Source organism: Penicillium canescens (assembly GCF_028828765.1).
Source record: "Penicillium canescens strain IBT 15451 chromosome Unknown utg000004l_segment0_segment0, whole genome shotgun sequence".
NCBI lineage: Eukaryota > Fungi > Ascomycota > Eurotiomycetes > Eurotiales > Aspergillaceae > Penicillium > Penicillium canescens.
The window spans coordinates 5,897,073-5,914,106 of record NW_026703966.1 but is presented as its reverse complement, the minus strand read 5'-3'; the positions used below and the strand labels follow the sequence as shown (position 1 = coordinate 5,914,106).

Genomic DNA, 17,034 nt, shown 5'->3' with positions numbered 1-17,034 from the left:
TCCACAGGTCTACGTTGCAGCATCGTCAGTGGAATAGCGTATGTCGATCTTGTCAATAGTCGTAAGGCCATTTCCATCACGAGTCGATTCATATAGATTGCAATTGGTGGTAGGTGCAATTCTGTGTTAAGTGCCCCCGCTGCCGATGTTTAAAATCCTCCGTTGATTTGGCATGCGGGCCGTTTCTGGATGCTCACGAACGGTTGACTAATTGCACGAGCCTTGGTTTTACTAACGAGAATAGGCTGATACCATGCTGAAACTCCAAAGAGCATCTGCGGAATAATCACTGCTTGATAGATCCAGTACATAGCAGAGAGAGAACTTCCCCGTTCCAGCCCGCCAAGCTTTATAGCGTTTGGAGGGACACGTCTGCCTTTGCAACCGCTTTTTCGCGGTGGTGATGGAATTCCAGTCGGGGGTCTAGCCAGTAACCCAGATAGTGTTTGGCCGTCCCCATCGCAGGTACTGTATGCCCCTGTAGAGATAGCGGCGTGTATTGTGGGACAATCTCTCAAGTGTTCACGAAGTGCACGAGGGCATACTTTTTCGGGTCAAAGATAGAGGCATGTGTTTTGGCCCAGTGATCGGCTTTCCAGCATGCCGCTCTGAGTTTCTGAGTGGCCTCGCGCTCAGTGTCTCATTTGGCCATGAAACAGACATCATCCACCCAAACGTTGCCAGTTATGCCGTTCCCGCAGTTCTCGATGAGATCTGCGTTGTAAAGGAGATAGAGAGCCAGCGAGATTGGCGATTCTTGAGGGATTCTAGGGATCTCCAATACAGCAATGGAAACAGTGTTGTATTGCTATCTCAAAACACAGACAGAGAGAACAAGAAGAAGAAAAGGGAGAAGAGAGAGAGCAAACTATCTACCCTACGATCCTATCCCATGGGTGGGTCACCGGAACCCCTCCCCCAACAGGGATGCCCCGTTGGTGCCGGAATTTGATGGGAGATACCCTCAGGCATACGAATACTCGTGGCCCGAGTAGAAATGAACGCTTCTACCCAGGACGCAAGTTGACCCAATCGTCGCTTCTGAGATTATGGCGCAGGCGGGTGTGAGAGACATTATCGTAGGTTCCTGATACATCCGGCATCAGCAGTGACACCACCAGGTTACCTTTTCCCGGTTTTGATTCGGTCGATCATGTGGTGAATCGCCTGGTCAGTCGAGATGCCCATCGACCACCAAGGTGGGCCTTTGGAAGCAATCCCTCGGTTTCCACGGCGTAGCTGATTCTTCTTGCGATCACTGCTTCCAGGAACTTGCCAAGGGAATTGAGCAACGCTACAGGTCGATAAGGCTTTGTTAGTTGGTAGTCGAATTTTGCCCTGCTTTCTGAGGACAGCCGTGTTTGGACGTTGAAAGTGTGTTGATTTTTAGCCGACGCGGACGCACGCGTTAAACAATTGACCCAGAACCCACAGGATGACAGGTACTTCGATCAAAGTTACCACGCCCCGCAGGAGCTCACACTCTTGCTTCGCGTTACCTGGGGAGGCCTCCCTTCTCCTGGCCGACCGTGTCTTGTAGAAAGCCCTCACATACCCCCCATCCGGCAGTGCATGTTGGTCGCTCTCCACTAACCAAGCTTGGTCCCCAATGCCTGAACTGGATCGACGGGTTGCCCGTGGCAAAGCCGCAACCAGTTCCGTCGGTGGCCGAGCCTTAACGAGGCCCGCAGTGCAGCATGTCTCAAAGCCTTGACGAGTTCGAGTCTTAACGAGGTCTGTCCAAAGTCAGCTTGACTCCCTGTGTCACCGGTTCACTGCCACCTCGCCGCATCTCGCAGGATGCGATATCAGACCGTATGCAAGCTCAGGGGTGTCCTATCTTCTTTGTAGGGCGACACCACTTTCACTGGTATTGCAAAACCAGCTTCTGGGTCTGAGTGCGAGTCAGGTAAAATGAGGTCGGGTGGTTGTCATATCCATATCCCCTGATTTTGGTGTGGTTGTGCGGTCGTGCCCCGCGCTGACCGCACCGGGCCGGACCTCTCAACCACGGCGGATTCACTTTGGTCTTCCCAACAAAGATTAACACCGGTTACCACGAGAAGGTAAGAATCCATTGTCCCAACAGCATGGCTGTGGCTGTTGCCCAATGCGAGCTCACTGGGGGCTCCTAAATACCACGTGATGATACTACTCAGCAGTGTAGACCAACAAGGGAGCCAAGCTGAACTCATCAAAGTTTATCATTTCTACCTACCACGTTAATGGAATTACAATTAAGTTTATTTGATCTGCTACACAATTTCTCATAGGTCACACAACTAGACAAGAACAGAGATTGACGATAGCATTCAAAGTATTTTCTATATACGTGGTAGCTAGTTCGACATACCAAACTACTTGCAAGGTGATATTTCGAGTAGCATTCACCCTATATGACAATAGTTCAACCTATTGAAGAGTTGGAACATTGGTAGGCTACTACACCCAGCGGTGCAAAGGTCAGTCCAACGCATAGAACCATACCAACCAACCTTCGAACACCCCACACACAGAGTAGATAGATCCTAACCGCCCGAGGCATTAGATAGGGGTCAGATAGTAGAGGTGTAGGATGATGTATTATGGTACTATCTTAAGGAGCGAACGTATGTCAGCCGGCTGGAGGCAGTACCCCAGGCGGAGACAGGTCAGAACTTGCTAAACACCGTATACCACATTACCAATGTAAGAGGATTAGTCCTCAAAGTATAATAAATAGTATTGCCCAGATAAAGGTATCCCACGTACATCGAAAGCTCCAAATTTTGAAATTTTCAACCTCTCGAATGGTTCTTCCGCACGCAAGACATCTGGAGCTAACTCCCATCCCAACTCAGTTGTATGGTGGATCAATCTTGTAGAGTGCATCATCTCCCTGCTCGTCATAAAGCTTCGAATCTATAACAACCGTAGAGAGGAAAATAGCTGCCTCCGTTTTGCTCGGATTTTCGCTGAGCGTGACATGGTCTTGTGGAACCTCAAACCAGGCCTGGCCTCCATGGAATATAAACGGCTCGCCATTGTTCAATGCGCCTCGATAAGTACCGCTGATGACATATGAGGTGATAGAGGCATTTTTGTGGGTGTGAGGTGGAGTTGCGCCGTTTGCTGGGAGTATAGTATAAATACCAACGACGGTCTTGCCGGGGACATCGGGTAGCTTGTATGAATACTTGACTTTGGAATTCTCCCTGGGGCGACTTGTTGGATTTTCTCAATGTTAGTCATTCCATTGGCCGCTTTATAGTGGATTAGACATACGTGGGATCGTATTCGCCTGCCATTTTGGAGCAAGATTTATAAGTTGAATTTGACCTAGGTGAAAAGATTTCAAATCCGGATTGATGGATGATCTAACGCGCCTTTATAGTTCACACATCTTCACTTTGACTTCAAAACACGTATAGATCGTTCCAGGCTTTGTAAATGGACTATGCTGTGTTACCACGATGCGTTACTATCTTCTCTGGTCAACTTGCGCATTCCACAGCTGAGCATAGCTGCATATGACACACCAATTGTCTCAAATACTAGCCATATTTATTCAGACGTACATCGATGGCCTGATGTATTCAGTTCACAAGTACCTCCAAACTGTATATCAATATCTGGTTCTGTTTTGTCATACTTCACCGCTTAGGTATCGCTGCATATGCACATAGATAGGGATGATGCGAAGGCTGCCCGGGGGGTTCGTCATGCATGCATATATAAATTTGCGTTACATCTGATGTCATACATGGAATTTATTACGTGTGGGCTATGCACCAATGTCCAACTTATTCTGCAACCGGTTGGCTGGGCCGTCAGCCTGACGTGGTCAACAGAATGTTTCAACCTTGAATTCTCTAACAAGCATTCAAATCTAGCTATCACTTATTCCTCGTGAAAGAGTGCTGGACATTATCTCTATTTTTTACGGTCTATCAAAAGGATTCTAATATGTAAAGTTGTCCCTGATCTCAAATATTGTCCACGAAAGAACTTGTACTTCTGAAAAACGACGAATAGGCGGTGAGAAGACTCAGTCTGTGTATTAGTAGCATTTGTAATTATACTCGCTTATCCGAGCCCTGCCGACGAACCTAGCATTGACTAGTCTGCTCTTCCCGTGTCCCAGCGTGAAAGAGGTTTGTTGGCACTGCTGGAGACTCTCCTGGGTGTGGAATACCAATATGAAAGACTGAGATGAGTGAGCGGGCTGAGACTGTCTTTCCACGGCCTTGACTCCTGGAGTGACCGACACATTGGGTGGCGACGCCCTGCGGGAAAGTTTTGTTAACATTCATTTTGCAGGTACAGAGATGGCGGGAGATAGATGGGGTACACGGAGGGCGCCATTTAAAGTAGAGAGCGAGCTTCTACATGTTGTAGCTCAGAGGCATGTATGAGCCTATTCCGTATCGACACTTCGGAGCTAATTCCGACGGTGCGGCTTGGTTCCTGACCTGCACCAGCTTCATCTCACAACATCAAAGATCATGAAAACATGCAATTCTCGCGTTCTGGAATACTTCGACAAACTTTGACGATACTAAATTATGTTGATCTACTGTGTGGATTGTACGTGGGATGCTGGATTTCTCTCCACATGGCGCTTCGCCGCATGATTGCCTGGACTTTGTTTGTCCTCCCGGACAAGCTTTTCGAAGCAATTTGGGGCGGGGGCCCCAAGCACAAGTCATCTTGATATTACACGAATAGTTTAGCCGAAGCAGCTTCGGTAGCCTATTCATTAGGGGCGTGTACATTCTAGCTGGGATTGGCGGGATTTGACTTCTGTCTTCGTGGTATATGCTGAAGCTCAGCCGCCGATTTACGGCGGCATGGCTGAGACAACACTCTTTTTGTTTTGAGAAGACTTGGCTCGTAACAGGGTATACCTTGGAGCCCGGGCTACCCGGGCTGAGCTAGGCTAGGGAGCACCCGGCATGAATTGACTAAACATTCGTGAAGTACAAGTCTATTCAGCAGTTTAGGTAACATTTAAATACTTACTTAATTCATAACCCTGAACTATATTAGGCCCGACTCTTACATATATAAATATCACATTTTGGCCTTAGGATTCGAACCAATTAACGAGACTGACTCCACCTTGACTTTACTTACCATGACTGGAAATTTCGCTTCTCTTCCCTTACTTCTGATACGTAGCCTAAGTTTCTGTCGGACCTTGAGGATACACTTATCAAAGTTGAATTCTTATACTTGAAAAACCACTTGATTCCACCTCAAGTTCAACATGACTTGTTGCAAACTTAACAGGAGTGATTAGCCTATCGGCGGAGCATAAGGCGGAGGTCAGCATGACCAATATGAAATGATTCAATGGACATACTAATGGGCCTGTCTTTGCGCTTATCCTGCCTAGTGCTTAATCCTAAACTTACATGAGAATAATATCAAAATACGCAAAGAGATATATATTTGATTTTTTTCTGCTGCTGCATGTCCCCTCTACTCTAATCCCATGAGAACCGTCTCAAATAATGCTGTTTGAGGCTCCACGAATCCCCTGGGTTTGTATGGTGCAGGTGTCCAGCCTATCTACAGTCAATATGCTAAAGATATTGTCTAGGGATCTCCAATACAGCAATGGAACTTCGGACACAGAGATGTATTGCTATCTCAAAAACGCAGACAGAGAGAAGAGGGAAAGGAAGAAGGGAGAAGAGAGAGAGAGCAAACTATCTATCCTACGATCCTATCCTATGGGTGGGTCAGCTGACCCCCAAAATATTGGTGCGAAAATGTACTTCAGTACCTCCGATAAGAAAATGCAGTTCATACTTTACTAACTAACCTCAAAATTCGTTATCAGTATCAAAAGACACTACTAGGTCATACTATTGGCATTATCCAGCACTGCCGCTTTGTTTCAGTCTACCGTGGGGCACGGGGGCCTTAATAGGGCTGCCCGCTGCATTTTACTGTCATTATAATATACGCAATCTCAAATTGACCAGCTTATACAGGAAGTGAGGACAACAAACTTCATCTCTACCTATCATCTTTGCCATAAAGCAAGTGCACAAATATCACCTGGTAAACGCCATCCTACATGGCTTTAAAAGGTTTATATTTGTGAGGTGTAAGGCCTGTCAACCCGGTAAAGATACGAACGAGATAAGGTACCGAAAGGGCGGCGAGGAACAATGATATTGTCTGTCTTGGTACAAGACTGAATCTTGAAAGAATCAGGTACAGGGGGCCGCAGTGGGGAACATATACCTCTCTTGGGTGACTAAGGTTATACAATCCCGAATTCCTTTGTATGGGCTTGAACCCCATTACAATGGCACTAAGGAATATTGCAAATATCCTCCAAACTGATTTCCTCCTGGCGCCGACGAACCATGATCTCAGCCTCAGGATCCGCTTGAAGAACGCCTCCATGTCTTCTTTGTTTAGGAACCGAGCCTTCAGGTAGCTTGAAGTCATACTTGACCAGAATATGACACAGTGCAATCTTGATACTGTTAGAGGCCATGAATCGACCGGGGCATGCGTGAATTCCAAGACCAAATCCCATATGCTCAGCTGCAGGCACTATCAGCTGTGCACGAGTTTCACCCCCAGGTATTTGGCGCTGCTTCAAGAACCGGTAGGGATCAAAAGTTTCAGGGTTCTCATAGAAATTCGCGTCCCGCATCCAATCAGTAGGAATGAAAAGTGATGTCCCCTTGGCAATCTTTGTCCCATCACTAAGTTCAACGTCTTCTTCCGCAATTCGTCTCAATGTGGCTAAAAAATAAGTATATCTCGTTGCTTCAAATGATGAAAGGGTTCTCACCAATATTGAGTGGCTTTAATCGTTGAGATTCCTTTAAGAAGCTATCCATCAAATGTAGCTTGTTAAGTGAAACTTTCTTCCATCCTTCCTGAGAAAGCACCGTGACCACTTCCTTTCTTAACTCATAGATTAGGTCTTCCTTGCCACAAAGATCAAATACTGCCTGCGTGATCATATCCGCTGTGGTGTGTAGGGAAAAAGTAGATAGGAGCAACTGAGCTGCTGTAGGATCATAGGGTTCTCCTTTAGATGCCTGCTCCATCCACTCTAAAGCGTCGTTATAGACTGGCGGTGGTCTCCCCTCCAGTCTGGCGGCTTCTCGAATTTTTCGCCTCTCTTTCAAGACCGGCTTAATGATATCCTGCGCCCCTTGGAAATCTCTTTGCATTTTCCTGGTAGAGTCCAAAACTCGCACTAAAATCGGGTGCAGAATGCCTGGCCAGTCTGGGAGCTCCTCTGCTGCTCTAAATGAATTTGTTGTATAATCGGTGGCTATACGAAGCCAATCAGGATTTCGACAAATCGTTTCGCCTAAGAAGACCCTTGATGACTGTTGGGCGATCTGTCTGAGAAGGCTAGGCGCTAGAGGGAAGCTGTGCCAATCTACATTCGTCGTTAATGCAACCTCCGATTAGAGTTCTTGGGATTGATTCCTACCTGGGTTATTCGTCCAATTATTCTCCAGTGCGAGTGATGCCTCTTCAGAAACAGGTTTTGTCACGCTTCCTGACTTAAAGTTTAGAGAGGGCTCTTATGAGTTTCCTGAACGTGTACCAACCAAGTGCTTGTGTCATCTTTTTCCTCACAGTGCCTTGAAATACATGCGCCCCAGCATAGATGAACGGATTAAACCCCTTAAGGTGAGAATATAGTTCGTGTTCTATTACCCGGTCCAGACTTAATGCTTTGATATTCCCGATTTCGGTAGCGTATTTAGGCGACAAAATTGTCAATAGACCTTTATCACCCATAATCCGGAATGAATCAGCCTAAATTGGTACAGTCAGGTATATCAGCCCAAATTTCCCAATATCAATTCCGATAAAAGATATCAGCATACTTTAGCCAACCCCGCTTTAATCAAGGCGGGTGCATCGGAAACAAATTTCCTGACCTCTTCAGCTTTTGACGCAGATATACGCTGTTGCCACAAAATGATAAAGTAGAGATTCAATAGTGATGCAGAGATAAAGCCCAGCGCTTTCAGTAAAGTCAACGTGCAAGGCCAAGGTGCGTCATCAAAATTGGCTAGCATATTGTCGGCGCTTTATTATTTGGTAAAGTTTGGAACCTTAATGCCAGAGCCCTGGTGTAGAAATTGTTTGAGAAATTTGGATAGTTGAAAGATCGCGCTCCTTCTATTTAGACCTGGGCAAAATCATTCCAAGAATGGGGTCGTACAAATCTCTCGGTAAAAGATTCAATTGAGCTAGCCCAGGGCATATGCAAGGCGACGCACGCTACATGACAATTGAGGTAGGTATACATATTGTAATGGTGAAACACGTACCATATAATCTAGGTAACACTGTATGTACTGGTAGGATGATCTTGTACCACACGGGATGAGAGATCGACTTATACATTCCAAATACACTGATTACAGGGCTACAATCGGTCCTATCAAGAAAAGCAAGGCGTGTGTAGCTTCCTACGTTGACAAAAGTTTGAGATATGAGCATCATCTGATGCAGAGTGACACCCGAGTTGATTGTCCTTAACCAATAAGATAAGAGCCATAATTTCTCCGTGGATACACCCTGGCCAGCAATAAAAATGTCGGTGAAAATATATTATGCAGGCGAGGAGCCATGACGAGAGACCAGAGGGCCACGTCATGTCCGCTGAAAAGACGAGCAAGACAGCCGTGTGATTTTACTTTATGAAGTTTACTATTAAGGCTGCGTGGAAGCGGGTCGGATAAACGGAACACTGGAAGGTCCATTGATGCCGTCCACGGGTGGCGCTTAGATTTACCTCAAGACGTGGAAAATTTATGTGAAAGAAGTTTAAAGCACACTATAGATCTTGATCTTTGATTTCTTATGTTGCTTTACAGAGACAAAATTCTCTCCTGAATGTGTAATAGCGAATTATACTAAGGTAGATTTCCAGCGATCCCCAGGACTACTCGGAACCCCCCCCTTTGACTAGTTCTAGGCCCAGATGATGTTACAGCGCTTTGAGGCCGTGCGTAATTACTTGGGGTCCGTGCTCCGGCATTGGATTGTTGTTTGTGGATCTCTGCTAGCGTCTGCATTAGTATTGGTTTGGATTGACTTCTGAAGTACAGCGATGTCATAAATCGGGTCACTCATAGCTGACCACCTAGACAGTTCTTGACACGTCACCGGGCATGCATGTAAATATACTAATTGCAACTTTGCCAGAGACTCAGCTGATGAAGTCATTCCGCCTGGAAAAACTATGGTTTGGAGGACACAACAAAGACCTGCAAGTTGTTATTTTCTAGTATTGCTGCATTCTGCGTTGGATTATACCGTTAGAACATCCCGAGCTACCTTTCTCTCATCGATTCACCTTTGTACAGAATCTAAAGTTCCTAGGAAACTGATTTGGGCTAGTATCTATGGTGCTATTTCAGAAATATTCTTCGAAAAATTGAGGGATTTTAAACTAGTACGTACGTTAATCTAACCGGAAAGGCAGTAAGTACCTTACAGCCCAATGTCCTTTGCCTCAAGCGCAACAAGATGCGGGAGCAGCTCAATCAGCTTCGGCTGGTTAGGCTCCCAACCAAGCAGCTTCCTTGCACGAATAGCATGGCCACGAGAGTTCGAACCCCATGCAATCCGACCCATGTCCAAGATCTCCGTTGTTTGCTTACCATCCAACGACTCGACCTCAGGAGACTTGATATACTTTTGATCAAAAGCAGCTTGCGCTACCGCACGACATATGTCACCCCAAACGAAGGAGCCATTTTCAGCAAGGTAGTACCCCCCATCGTTCCACGTAGCCTTACCGCCACCCTCGGCAGCAGCCTCACCTAGAAGTAGGTAGAGGTCGCTTAGATCAGACACATGAACTTGATGCCAAATATTTTCACCGTTTCCGACCGTGAAGCCTTTGCCGCGCTTGAGTACGGCGGCGACGAGAATAGGCACCTGAATACTTCTCTTTCCGACGGGTCCACGGCCTAGCCCGTAGATTGTTGGGGGACAGACGATGGCAGTGCGAACACAAGTAGGCGTATCTTTACCCGCTTTGATTATTACTTCGTCCACGTCACGGTGGGATGCTTCCGAAGGGAAGCTCATAAGTTCGTTGATGCCCTCCCAGTCGTTATACACCTTTGGGCGCTCGATACCGTATGTATATGCGTGTTGGTCTTCTATAGTCAATATACCAGTTCCTGAGGTATGAATTAGCCAGAGGGGACGCTCAGGAGTGTGATGCTTGGCCCCTCTAGCGATGGCCTCTGCAGCAGGAACATGGTCGCAATCAGCGAAGTCTGAAGTCAATTCATAAGCCTTCGTGGGTGGTTCTGAACACTGAATTGAACATACGGAAGACGATATCTGCCTTTCTCACTTCCTCCTCAAGAAGGTCGTAGGAGTCTAGATCACCATATACGACGCGGATCTTGGGGTACTGGCTGGAGAGCACAGCAGCCTTGTCTTTGCTACGGACGAGAGCCGAGAGCTCCCAATCGGGGTGGGCGTTGGCGGCGATGAAAAGCCAGTCTCCGCCGATATAACCGGTGGCACCAGTACTAAAGAGATGATCAGATAAAGATGTTTAGCTTTGCGTGGTGGGGTGATATACATGAAGACCTGAAGAGCCATAAGTCTCGCACGATGGATGTGGAATGTAAAGCGGAAACTGAGCTAAAGCATAGGGAGAACACAATGAATCAAAAGAAGCTTGAACAGTTCACACTGACCTGAAACGCTTTGAAATCAACAGTATTCGAATCGAATGAATCACTATGACCAATATGGATCCGAAAGTGGGCAAAAGCGGGAAAAGTGAGGGTCGTCACATTCCTTCCGTTGTTCTCCACTCTTGTCGCTGCATTGGACAGGGGCGAAGCTCGTTTTGACTCGCTCAATACATCGCGCCTACACCCACCAGCTCTTCCGAAACTGGATTGAATTCCTCCTACTTTCGGTAACAGTACCGTTACCTTCCTGCAGACACGCAATCACGTCATTAGATGAGTCGATCTGTGAGAGGGGGGCGTGCACGGTTACACAGTCTTACTCAAAGTACAATACGGCGTTGTGTAATACGGTAATCCCATTGCCTGGGTATTGGAAATTCAAATTCATCAAACATATGTATGTCCGGCATGCCCAGTAGGTTTCGAGACTTCAATGTTCAAATCGTAGACTCCACCCCCAAGTGCTGCACTTGCTCGCTGCATCCACGCCATTGACGTGTATACTGAATAGATTCATATAATTGGTCATTGCAATCCGCATGTATCTGGTACATTATTAGGCGTTATGCATTACTAGGAGCTCGTGTCTGCATGTACTCAATGTTCGCCAGCTGGCTCGATGTGTGTATGTAGAGGTTTATTACTAGCACGAATGGGGAGCAACACCCGCACCACGCTCTTCAATCAACGCTCGTTCGCGACACCGAATTGTGTCCTACGTGGAGTCCTTCCATTCCTCGGCCGTCCGTCTACGGAAAGGATATTATCAAAGCTTTGCCCCACAGTATCACCACTAAATGTGCTGATTCCACCGGCGTTCAACCTCGTGGGCACACAGCAACATCCTACCCATTCAGCCCGTGTCTATTCGCACGTGAACATGTGAGCTGTACTGCTCTTTGAGATTTGTCATGACGCAAAGGTCCTTCCGCTGCACCAACAGAGGCTTTTCGGGCTCTTTGGTAGGGAGCATGAACCAGGCAACTACGGGATCAGCAGCCATGAAGGCAGCAAGCAGAGCGCATGGGCCTCAAAAGAGAAGAGAGGGGAAGTGGAGTTCTGGAGTTTTGGCCAATGGGAAATTAAGTCAACTACTCACATTTATCTATCTGATTGTGGGGTTTCTAAACTGTGACGTTTTCTAGGGATCTCGACAGCAAGAGATCTTCAGATACAGGGTTATATTGCTATCACAAAAGGCAGACAGATAGAGAAGGAAGTAGAAGAAGAAGTACAAGAAGAAGAAGAGAGAAAACAAGCTATCTACCCCTCGATCCTATCCCATGGGAGGTCACCTGATAGGTCACCACCCCAACAACACCACTCTTACTTGTCTCTCTCGCTGAAAAAATGTCGCTGCAAATAGTGACGGTAAAAATAAGACGTGGCTTTCAACATGCCTCAATTAGGATAGGTGTCTTCAATGCTGCCTGCCCAGCTTGTAACTGACAGAAGCCGAGAAGCCTATAAATTCGTCCTCTACCCCCGGCAATTTGCTGTACAATTTATTCACTTGATTACACAAAGTCGAGCAGGCTTGTGTCTGAGGTATTTTATACGTTCTCCCCTTTGATCGAGTACTACAATTTTTAATGTACTAACATTTATAGAATACATCGTGGACCCGCAAGTCAGGCTGTGTCTATAAAAAGCCTTGTTCTCAGCAGATTCACTATGCTAACCAGCCAGCCGATCAAAGAGACAAGATTTAGCCTAGCGGTCCAAGTGTCTATACAAAGATTTCTCCGCTATAGCAGCCGACTAAGCTGATCTACTGTGCGGCCTCTGTGTGTATTCCCAAGAGAAAGCGCGAATATTCACGACGTAGGTATGTGCATCTTAGCCTGGCCTGTCTGGAATTCTACTGATCCTGAGGATTATGCGGTTCCAATAGAATCGGACACATTCGACCATAATGCACGAGCGTAAGGCACATGGCTCTTTGCCGTCTCTTCATTCCTAGTCTTGGCCACCAGATAATGTGAGCCATGGATTATCTCATCAATCTACAAGCTAATGAATGATAGTAAACCATTGACATCACAACATAGTAGCCCCGAACATACAGCATCCTGTTAGCGCCCAATACAAAGCCATGGCCTACATACCATTCTGCTCCCGTCGCTTCAAACCGTGCAGCATTTTTTGGGCGAAATATTGCGAACTTCGTTGCGCAGAAGCATGAGATATTCATGGTGAAAGGTCGATCAATGGATACTCAGTGAACTGTTCAGCAAATGGGAATAACCCGTTCTCAATTGGCTATTGATGGGTGCTAAGGATAAAATTAGAAGTGAGGGAATCCCTCGGAAATCCGCCTTCGGACCGGAATTACTAGAATCATCGTCTTCGGATTCGGCTTTGAGGATTCGATAAGGTCGATCACCATTCGTTGTAGTCGTGCAGGAGAATCCGCAGGTGGTGGTGGCTCTTCAGCTCCATCGCTCGATGGGTTTTGACCTGTCATCAATGATAGCCGCAGAGCATGGAATTCCTCGAGGATCTGGTGGCAGATGTTACTATTGATGATCACCTGCCTCTCTCGATCCGGGGTAACGGCTTGGCCCTCCGAATCTTCATTAAGTCGAGCACGCGCAAAGTTTACAGTCACACACCTGTGTACCAGCCAGGAATACTCAAGTAGCCCAATGTGGAGATTTGGCGTGATCCAGCTTCGGCCCTAGGGTAAGTATGGGTTAAGGAGGAAACAAGTAGTTTCTTTGCCTTGGAAGATGTTGTTGGCAACTCTTCGTCCACCGTTCGCTCGCCAAGACCTCGTTGCGTCCTCTCAGCAAAGGATTCAAGCTCCTTCTTCATCACCTCGGTGATCTCTTTCATTCGCTGCTTCTCTCTTTCTGTCCACTTGATATGCTGCCCCTCACGAGGGTCAAGCAAGGGCATGTCATCATTGAGTGATGTGAAATCAACCCAATATATTGGCGGCACCTAAGCTTCAGTGACGTTGACCGGGGTGAGGATCTTTCCCAGCACGTTTGGGACGTCCGTAGTGGGTGCTAACAGCGACGGGGCTCCCAATTGTGAGACCCCGGAAGATCCGGTCCTAGGTCTGCAATAGCACGCATGCGCGAGGTCTAGAACAACTTATAGCTAAATTCAGCTAGGATCTGGTCCTCTAGAGTTCAAACGATGTTATAGTATCGTTTGAATAGAGCAAACCGCTTCTATAGACTCTGTATAGAAACTCCCATATTAGCAGTCACCCAGGAAACCAGGTCCGTCACAGGCGATACCCCCGAAAATTCAGCGGCATCTAGATATACAAACACCTGGTTCCTATGCTCTCCCGCGTTATCTTCATCTATAGCTTGGTCACTAAAAAATAAGACATCGTAACTGACTTCTTGAATTCTGTATTAACGCATAATTCGCTCCTTGGATGACCTAAGGGACGCTCAGCACGATGTCGGCTGTTATCCAATTGTTAGACCATCCCGTATTCCACATCTTCCCTATTTTATTAAACAATGCCGCCTTTTTCATCTTTAGGATTACCCCTGCTCGCTCTGGGAGGTAGTTGAACTGCTGGAATTCGGTGAAAAATCGATATATTTGTTATCAAAAACAATCTTCTTCGCGGAGGTTTTCTAAGTCACCCCTTTCCGATCCACTTCCCCGTATAGGTTCATCCGGAGAATATACCACCGTTTGCTGCATGTGTTTGGCTTATACGTCATCATAACAAGTCTTCGGTAATGCAGTCGATCCTATTTTTGAGCCCCCTTGCCGTCTGGACGATAAGTCCCAATGGGAAACCCCAAGTGCAGTGGGCCCACCTTGTCGTGACCGAACACTCGGTGGTCGAGTTCCCATACCGATATTTTCATCCGGTATTCGTCCCCGCACTTACCCCCAGGATTCAGCCCGCATCGATAGCTGCTTTGGATTGCAACCTTGACTCGGTCTGGGGTGCTGGTGGTTACCGCAGGTTTCCAGCCTTGCCCTCGTACCTCCATTATGTTTAGCAATAGATCGTCCGGGAGGAGTTGTGGATGGATCATCGTCAGATTCGCCCTGCGCGTGCGCCTCTGTTCTTCTGGTTCCTCCTTTTCGCAATCCCGCTGGATTCTGAGGAAAATTCGGTGAAATCGGTGATGAAAATGATGAAAGGGAAACAAACGGGGCGTAAGAGATAAAGGAGTGATAAGAAATGGAAGAGTACGAAGTGAGAGATCCCCGAGAAATAGACCCACGAAATTCCGAGGAGTGAGAAGAGACGGAACAACGTAACCCCCTTTCTCTCCATACTGATACAGTGCCGATTGATGTCATACATTTCATCATTGTGTTTCCAGTCAACCAAACCGGAAGCCTTGTTTAACGATCTAACCCTTCTTGATAAGGGACCTATTCCCGCCATCCCTAAAGGTGATCCCGAGGGTTTTCGGGCCCTGCCTAGTGCTTCCTCGATCACTTCTTTATCTTCCGCGCCCTGCTGCCCTCATTGACTGCTGTAACGCGTCCTAACAGCATTCGCGGTGCAATTGCGTTCAATCGGCAAGCTTCCGAGCTTCTTCACGGGCTTTAGAGGTGCCGGGAACAAATCTCTTCAGATGGGCAATGGACTGTACAGTTTGCTGGTGGCAGTTGCATGTCGTGGCTACATGTAATGATCATGGTGAAGAACGCGTGTGGTCGAAAGAACGTGTCGTTGGAAAACATGTGTTGGGTGTGTCTTTCGTAGATGAGTCTCTCGTGGCCCTACAAAGACTACCTGTAGAGAGATTTCTTCCTTTTTTTGTCTCTTCTTTATCTTCGCTTTTCTCGTTGAATGAACACCCTTTTTGTTTTGAGAAGACTTGGCTGGTAGCAATAATAACCGACCGATACTATCCTACCTAATCCTATACCGCGTTGCTAAGCCGTTCGGCGTATCCGAGCTAGCGGAAACAAACTAAATAAATGATTACGAAGCTCTATTGTAAAGTCTATTAGAAATGTTGTGGTATCTTTAGATATACGTTTGGTAGATTGGATGCCAAAGCACGCTTTTTTTTTTATCTGAGAGCGAGTAATATAGGCAGAGGCATTAACCCCTGGATACTACTGTATTGATCAATTAAGCCGAGCGCGTATATCATTCTTTAATTGAAATCATCTTCTAATATATCGCGTGTAAGTAGCTCCTGCTAAGAAACGACCGAGGTCTCTACGTCCATACACGACTGTTATTGAGTAACAGGTATATATTTGTTAGGCCTACCGGGCCTAGAGGACATTTGGTATATCATTGTTCAAGCAGATCCTTTGTGAAGGTGGTATTGATGTCCGTTATAACACTAAGAGCCATCTGGCTGTGGTATCTCTTTGACTATCTCCTCTAACCTTTACTGAAAACTATACCCCTACTTAGTGTTTATGCTATGTTTGCCTTTAGAAGAACGGGTTAGGGCTATGTCTGCTGCGAATCCAAGCCAAGTAGATTACTGCCTGTGAGGCTTTTATATCACGAAGGTCCGTCGTATATGATGGCGGAGATGTCTTTACCATATCTGGTCAAAATGGCGCTTGCTAGCCCCCGATCGGCTTAGACAGTTTATTCCAGGCAGCGGAGCATGTTTGAACGCATGAAAGAATCCCCGCAGTCGGTCTTAAGCCCACGTAGGTTAAATGGAGGGCTGGAGGGAGTGTGGGCACCACCGTTTTCCGTTGCTTTCCTTGAAGTAAGTTTTTGTGTTTCAATCACATCCATTCTTCTTGGTCTCTGCGTTCTCTAGTCTTGGGAATAGGCCTTCCACCTCTTGTTACAGGTAGATCTGAGCGTCGAGGGGCTTTCGCAATCTGACCGTGATATTTCCTCGACTCGTTCAACAAGCCCTTGGCTTCTGTGGGGGAAATAAGTGTCGTATCGTTGGCATCGGTAGTTGTGTCGACAGTATCTAAATCCTCGATGGTTCACAGTGTCCATGAAGTCCTGGGGTAAATAATTTGCAAACGAAACCCTCGAGAAAATCGACAACAATACAACGAAACCCCGCTACTGGCAGACAGCGGGTCCAATATTGAGGCCGTTTGTGATATTGACCAAAGACGAGGTTCGCGGTAGCAGGGTCCCAGTGCCGGTTGGTGGCGCAAAGATGCCTCGGCAGCCTAGAATGCGGATAGGGGCGTGGATTGTGGATCCCCGTGCCGCACCGAAACATTGGCACCGCGAGTAAATCTCTAGAAGTCTATGAAACGCCAATTAGATATGCTGGAATCGAACTCATCATCGTAGTCGTGAACATCATTATACTCTTCCATCTGAGTTTTTTCGTCTGTGAATACGTCAGTGGTTGTCGTGGTTGTCGTGAAAGTAAAGCGATAGTAC

The 17,034-nt window shown here is 46.8% G+C and overlaps 4 protein-coding genes across 4 annotated transcripts; all 4 read right to left on the bottom strand.

Annotated features, from left to right (window-relative positions):
* Nucleotides 1–2,836: 2,836 nt before the first annotated feature.
* N7446_007562 (cupin domain-containing protein) lies at nt 2,837–3,287 on the bottom strand (the record flags this gene model as incomplete). The annotated part of the gene is made up of 2 exons (XM_058516307.1): nt 2,837–3,194; nt 3,265–3,287. The coding sequence occupies 2 exons, from the start codon at nt 3,285–3,287 to the stop codon at nt 2,837–2,839; spliced, it is 381 nt and encodes a 126-aa protein (XP_058373485.1).
* Nucleotides 3,288–6,307: 3,020 nt separating this feature from the next.
* N7446_007561 (cytochrome P450) lies at nt 6,308–7,770 on the bottom strand (the record flags this gene model as incomplete). Its single annotated transcript, XM_058516306.1, has 4 exons — nt 6,308–6,750; nt 6,800–7,402; nt 7,457–7,525; nt 7,578–7,770. The coding sequence occupies 4 exons, from the start codon at nt 7,768–7,770 to the stop codon at nt 6,308–6,310; spliced, it is 1,308 nt and encodes a 435-aa protein (XP_058373484.1).
* Nucleotides 7,771–9,477: 1,707 nt separating this feature from the next.
* On the bottom strand, nt 9,478–10,608 carry N7446_007560 (uncharacterized protein; the record flags this gene model as incomplete). The annotated part of the gene is made up of 3 exons (XM_058516305.1): nt 9,478–10,274; nt 10,330–10,535; nt 10,589–10,608. 3 exons carry the CDS (start codon nt 10,606–10,608, stop codon nt 9,478–9,480), a joined length of 1,023 nt encoding a protein of 340 aa, XP_058373483.1.
* Nucleotides 10,609–12,993: 2,385 nt separating this feature from the next.
* Nucleotides 12,994–13,607, bottom strand: N7446_007559 (uncharacterized protein; the record flags this gene model as incomplete). Its single annotated transcript, XM_058516304.1, has 2 exons — nt 12,994–13,280; nt 13,322–13,607. 2 exons carry the CDS (start codon nt 13,605–13,607, stop codon nt 12,994–12,996), a joined length of 573 nt encoding a protein of 190 aa, XP_058373482.1.
* Between the last annotated feature and the right edge of the window lie 3,427 nt (nt 13,608–17,034).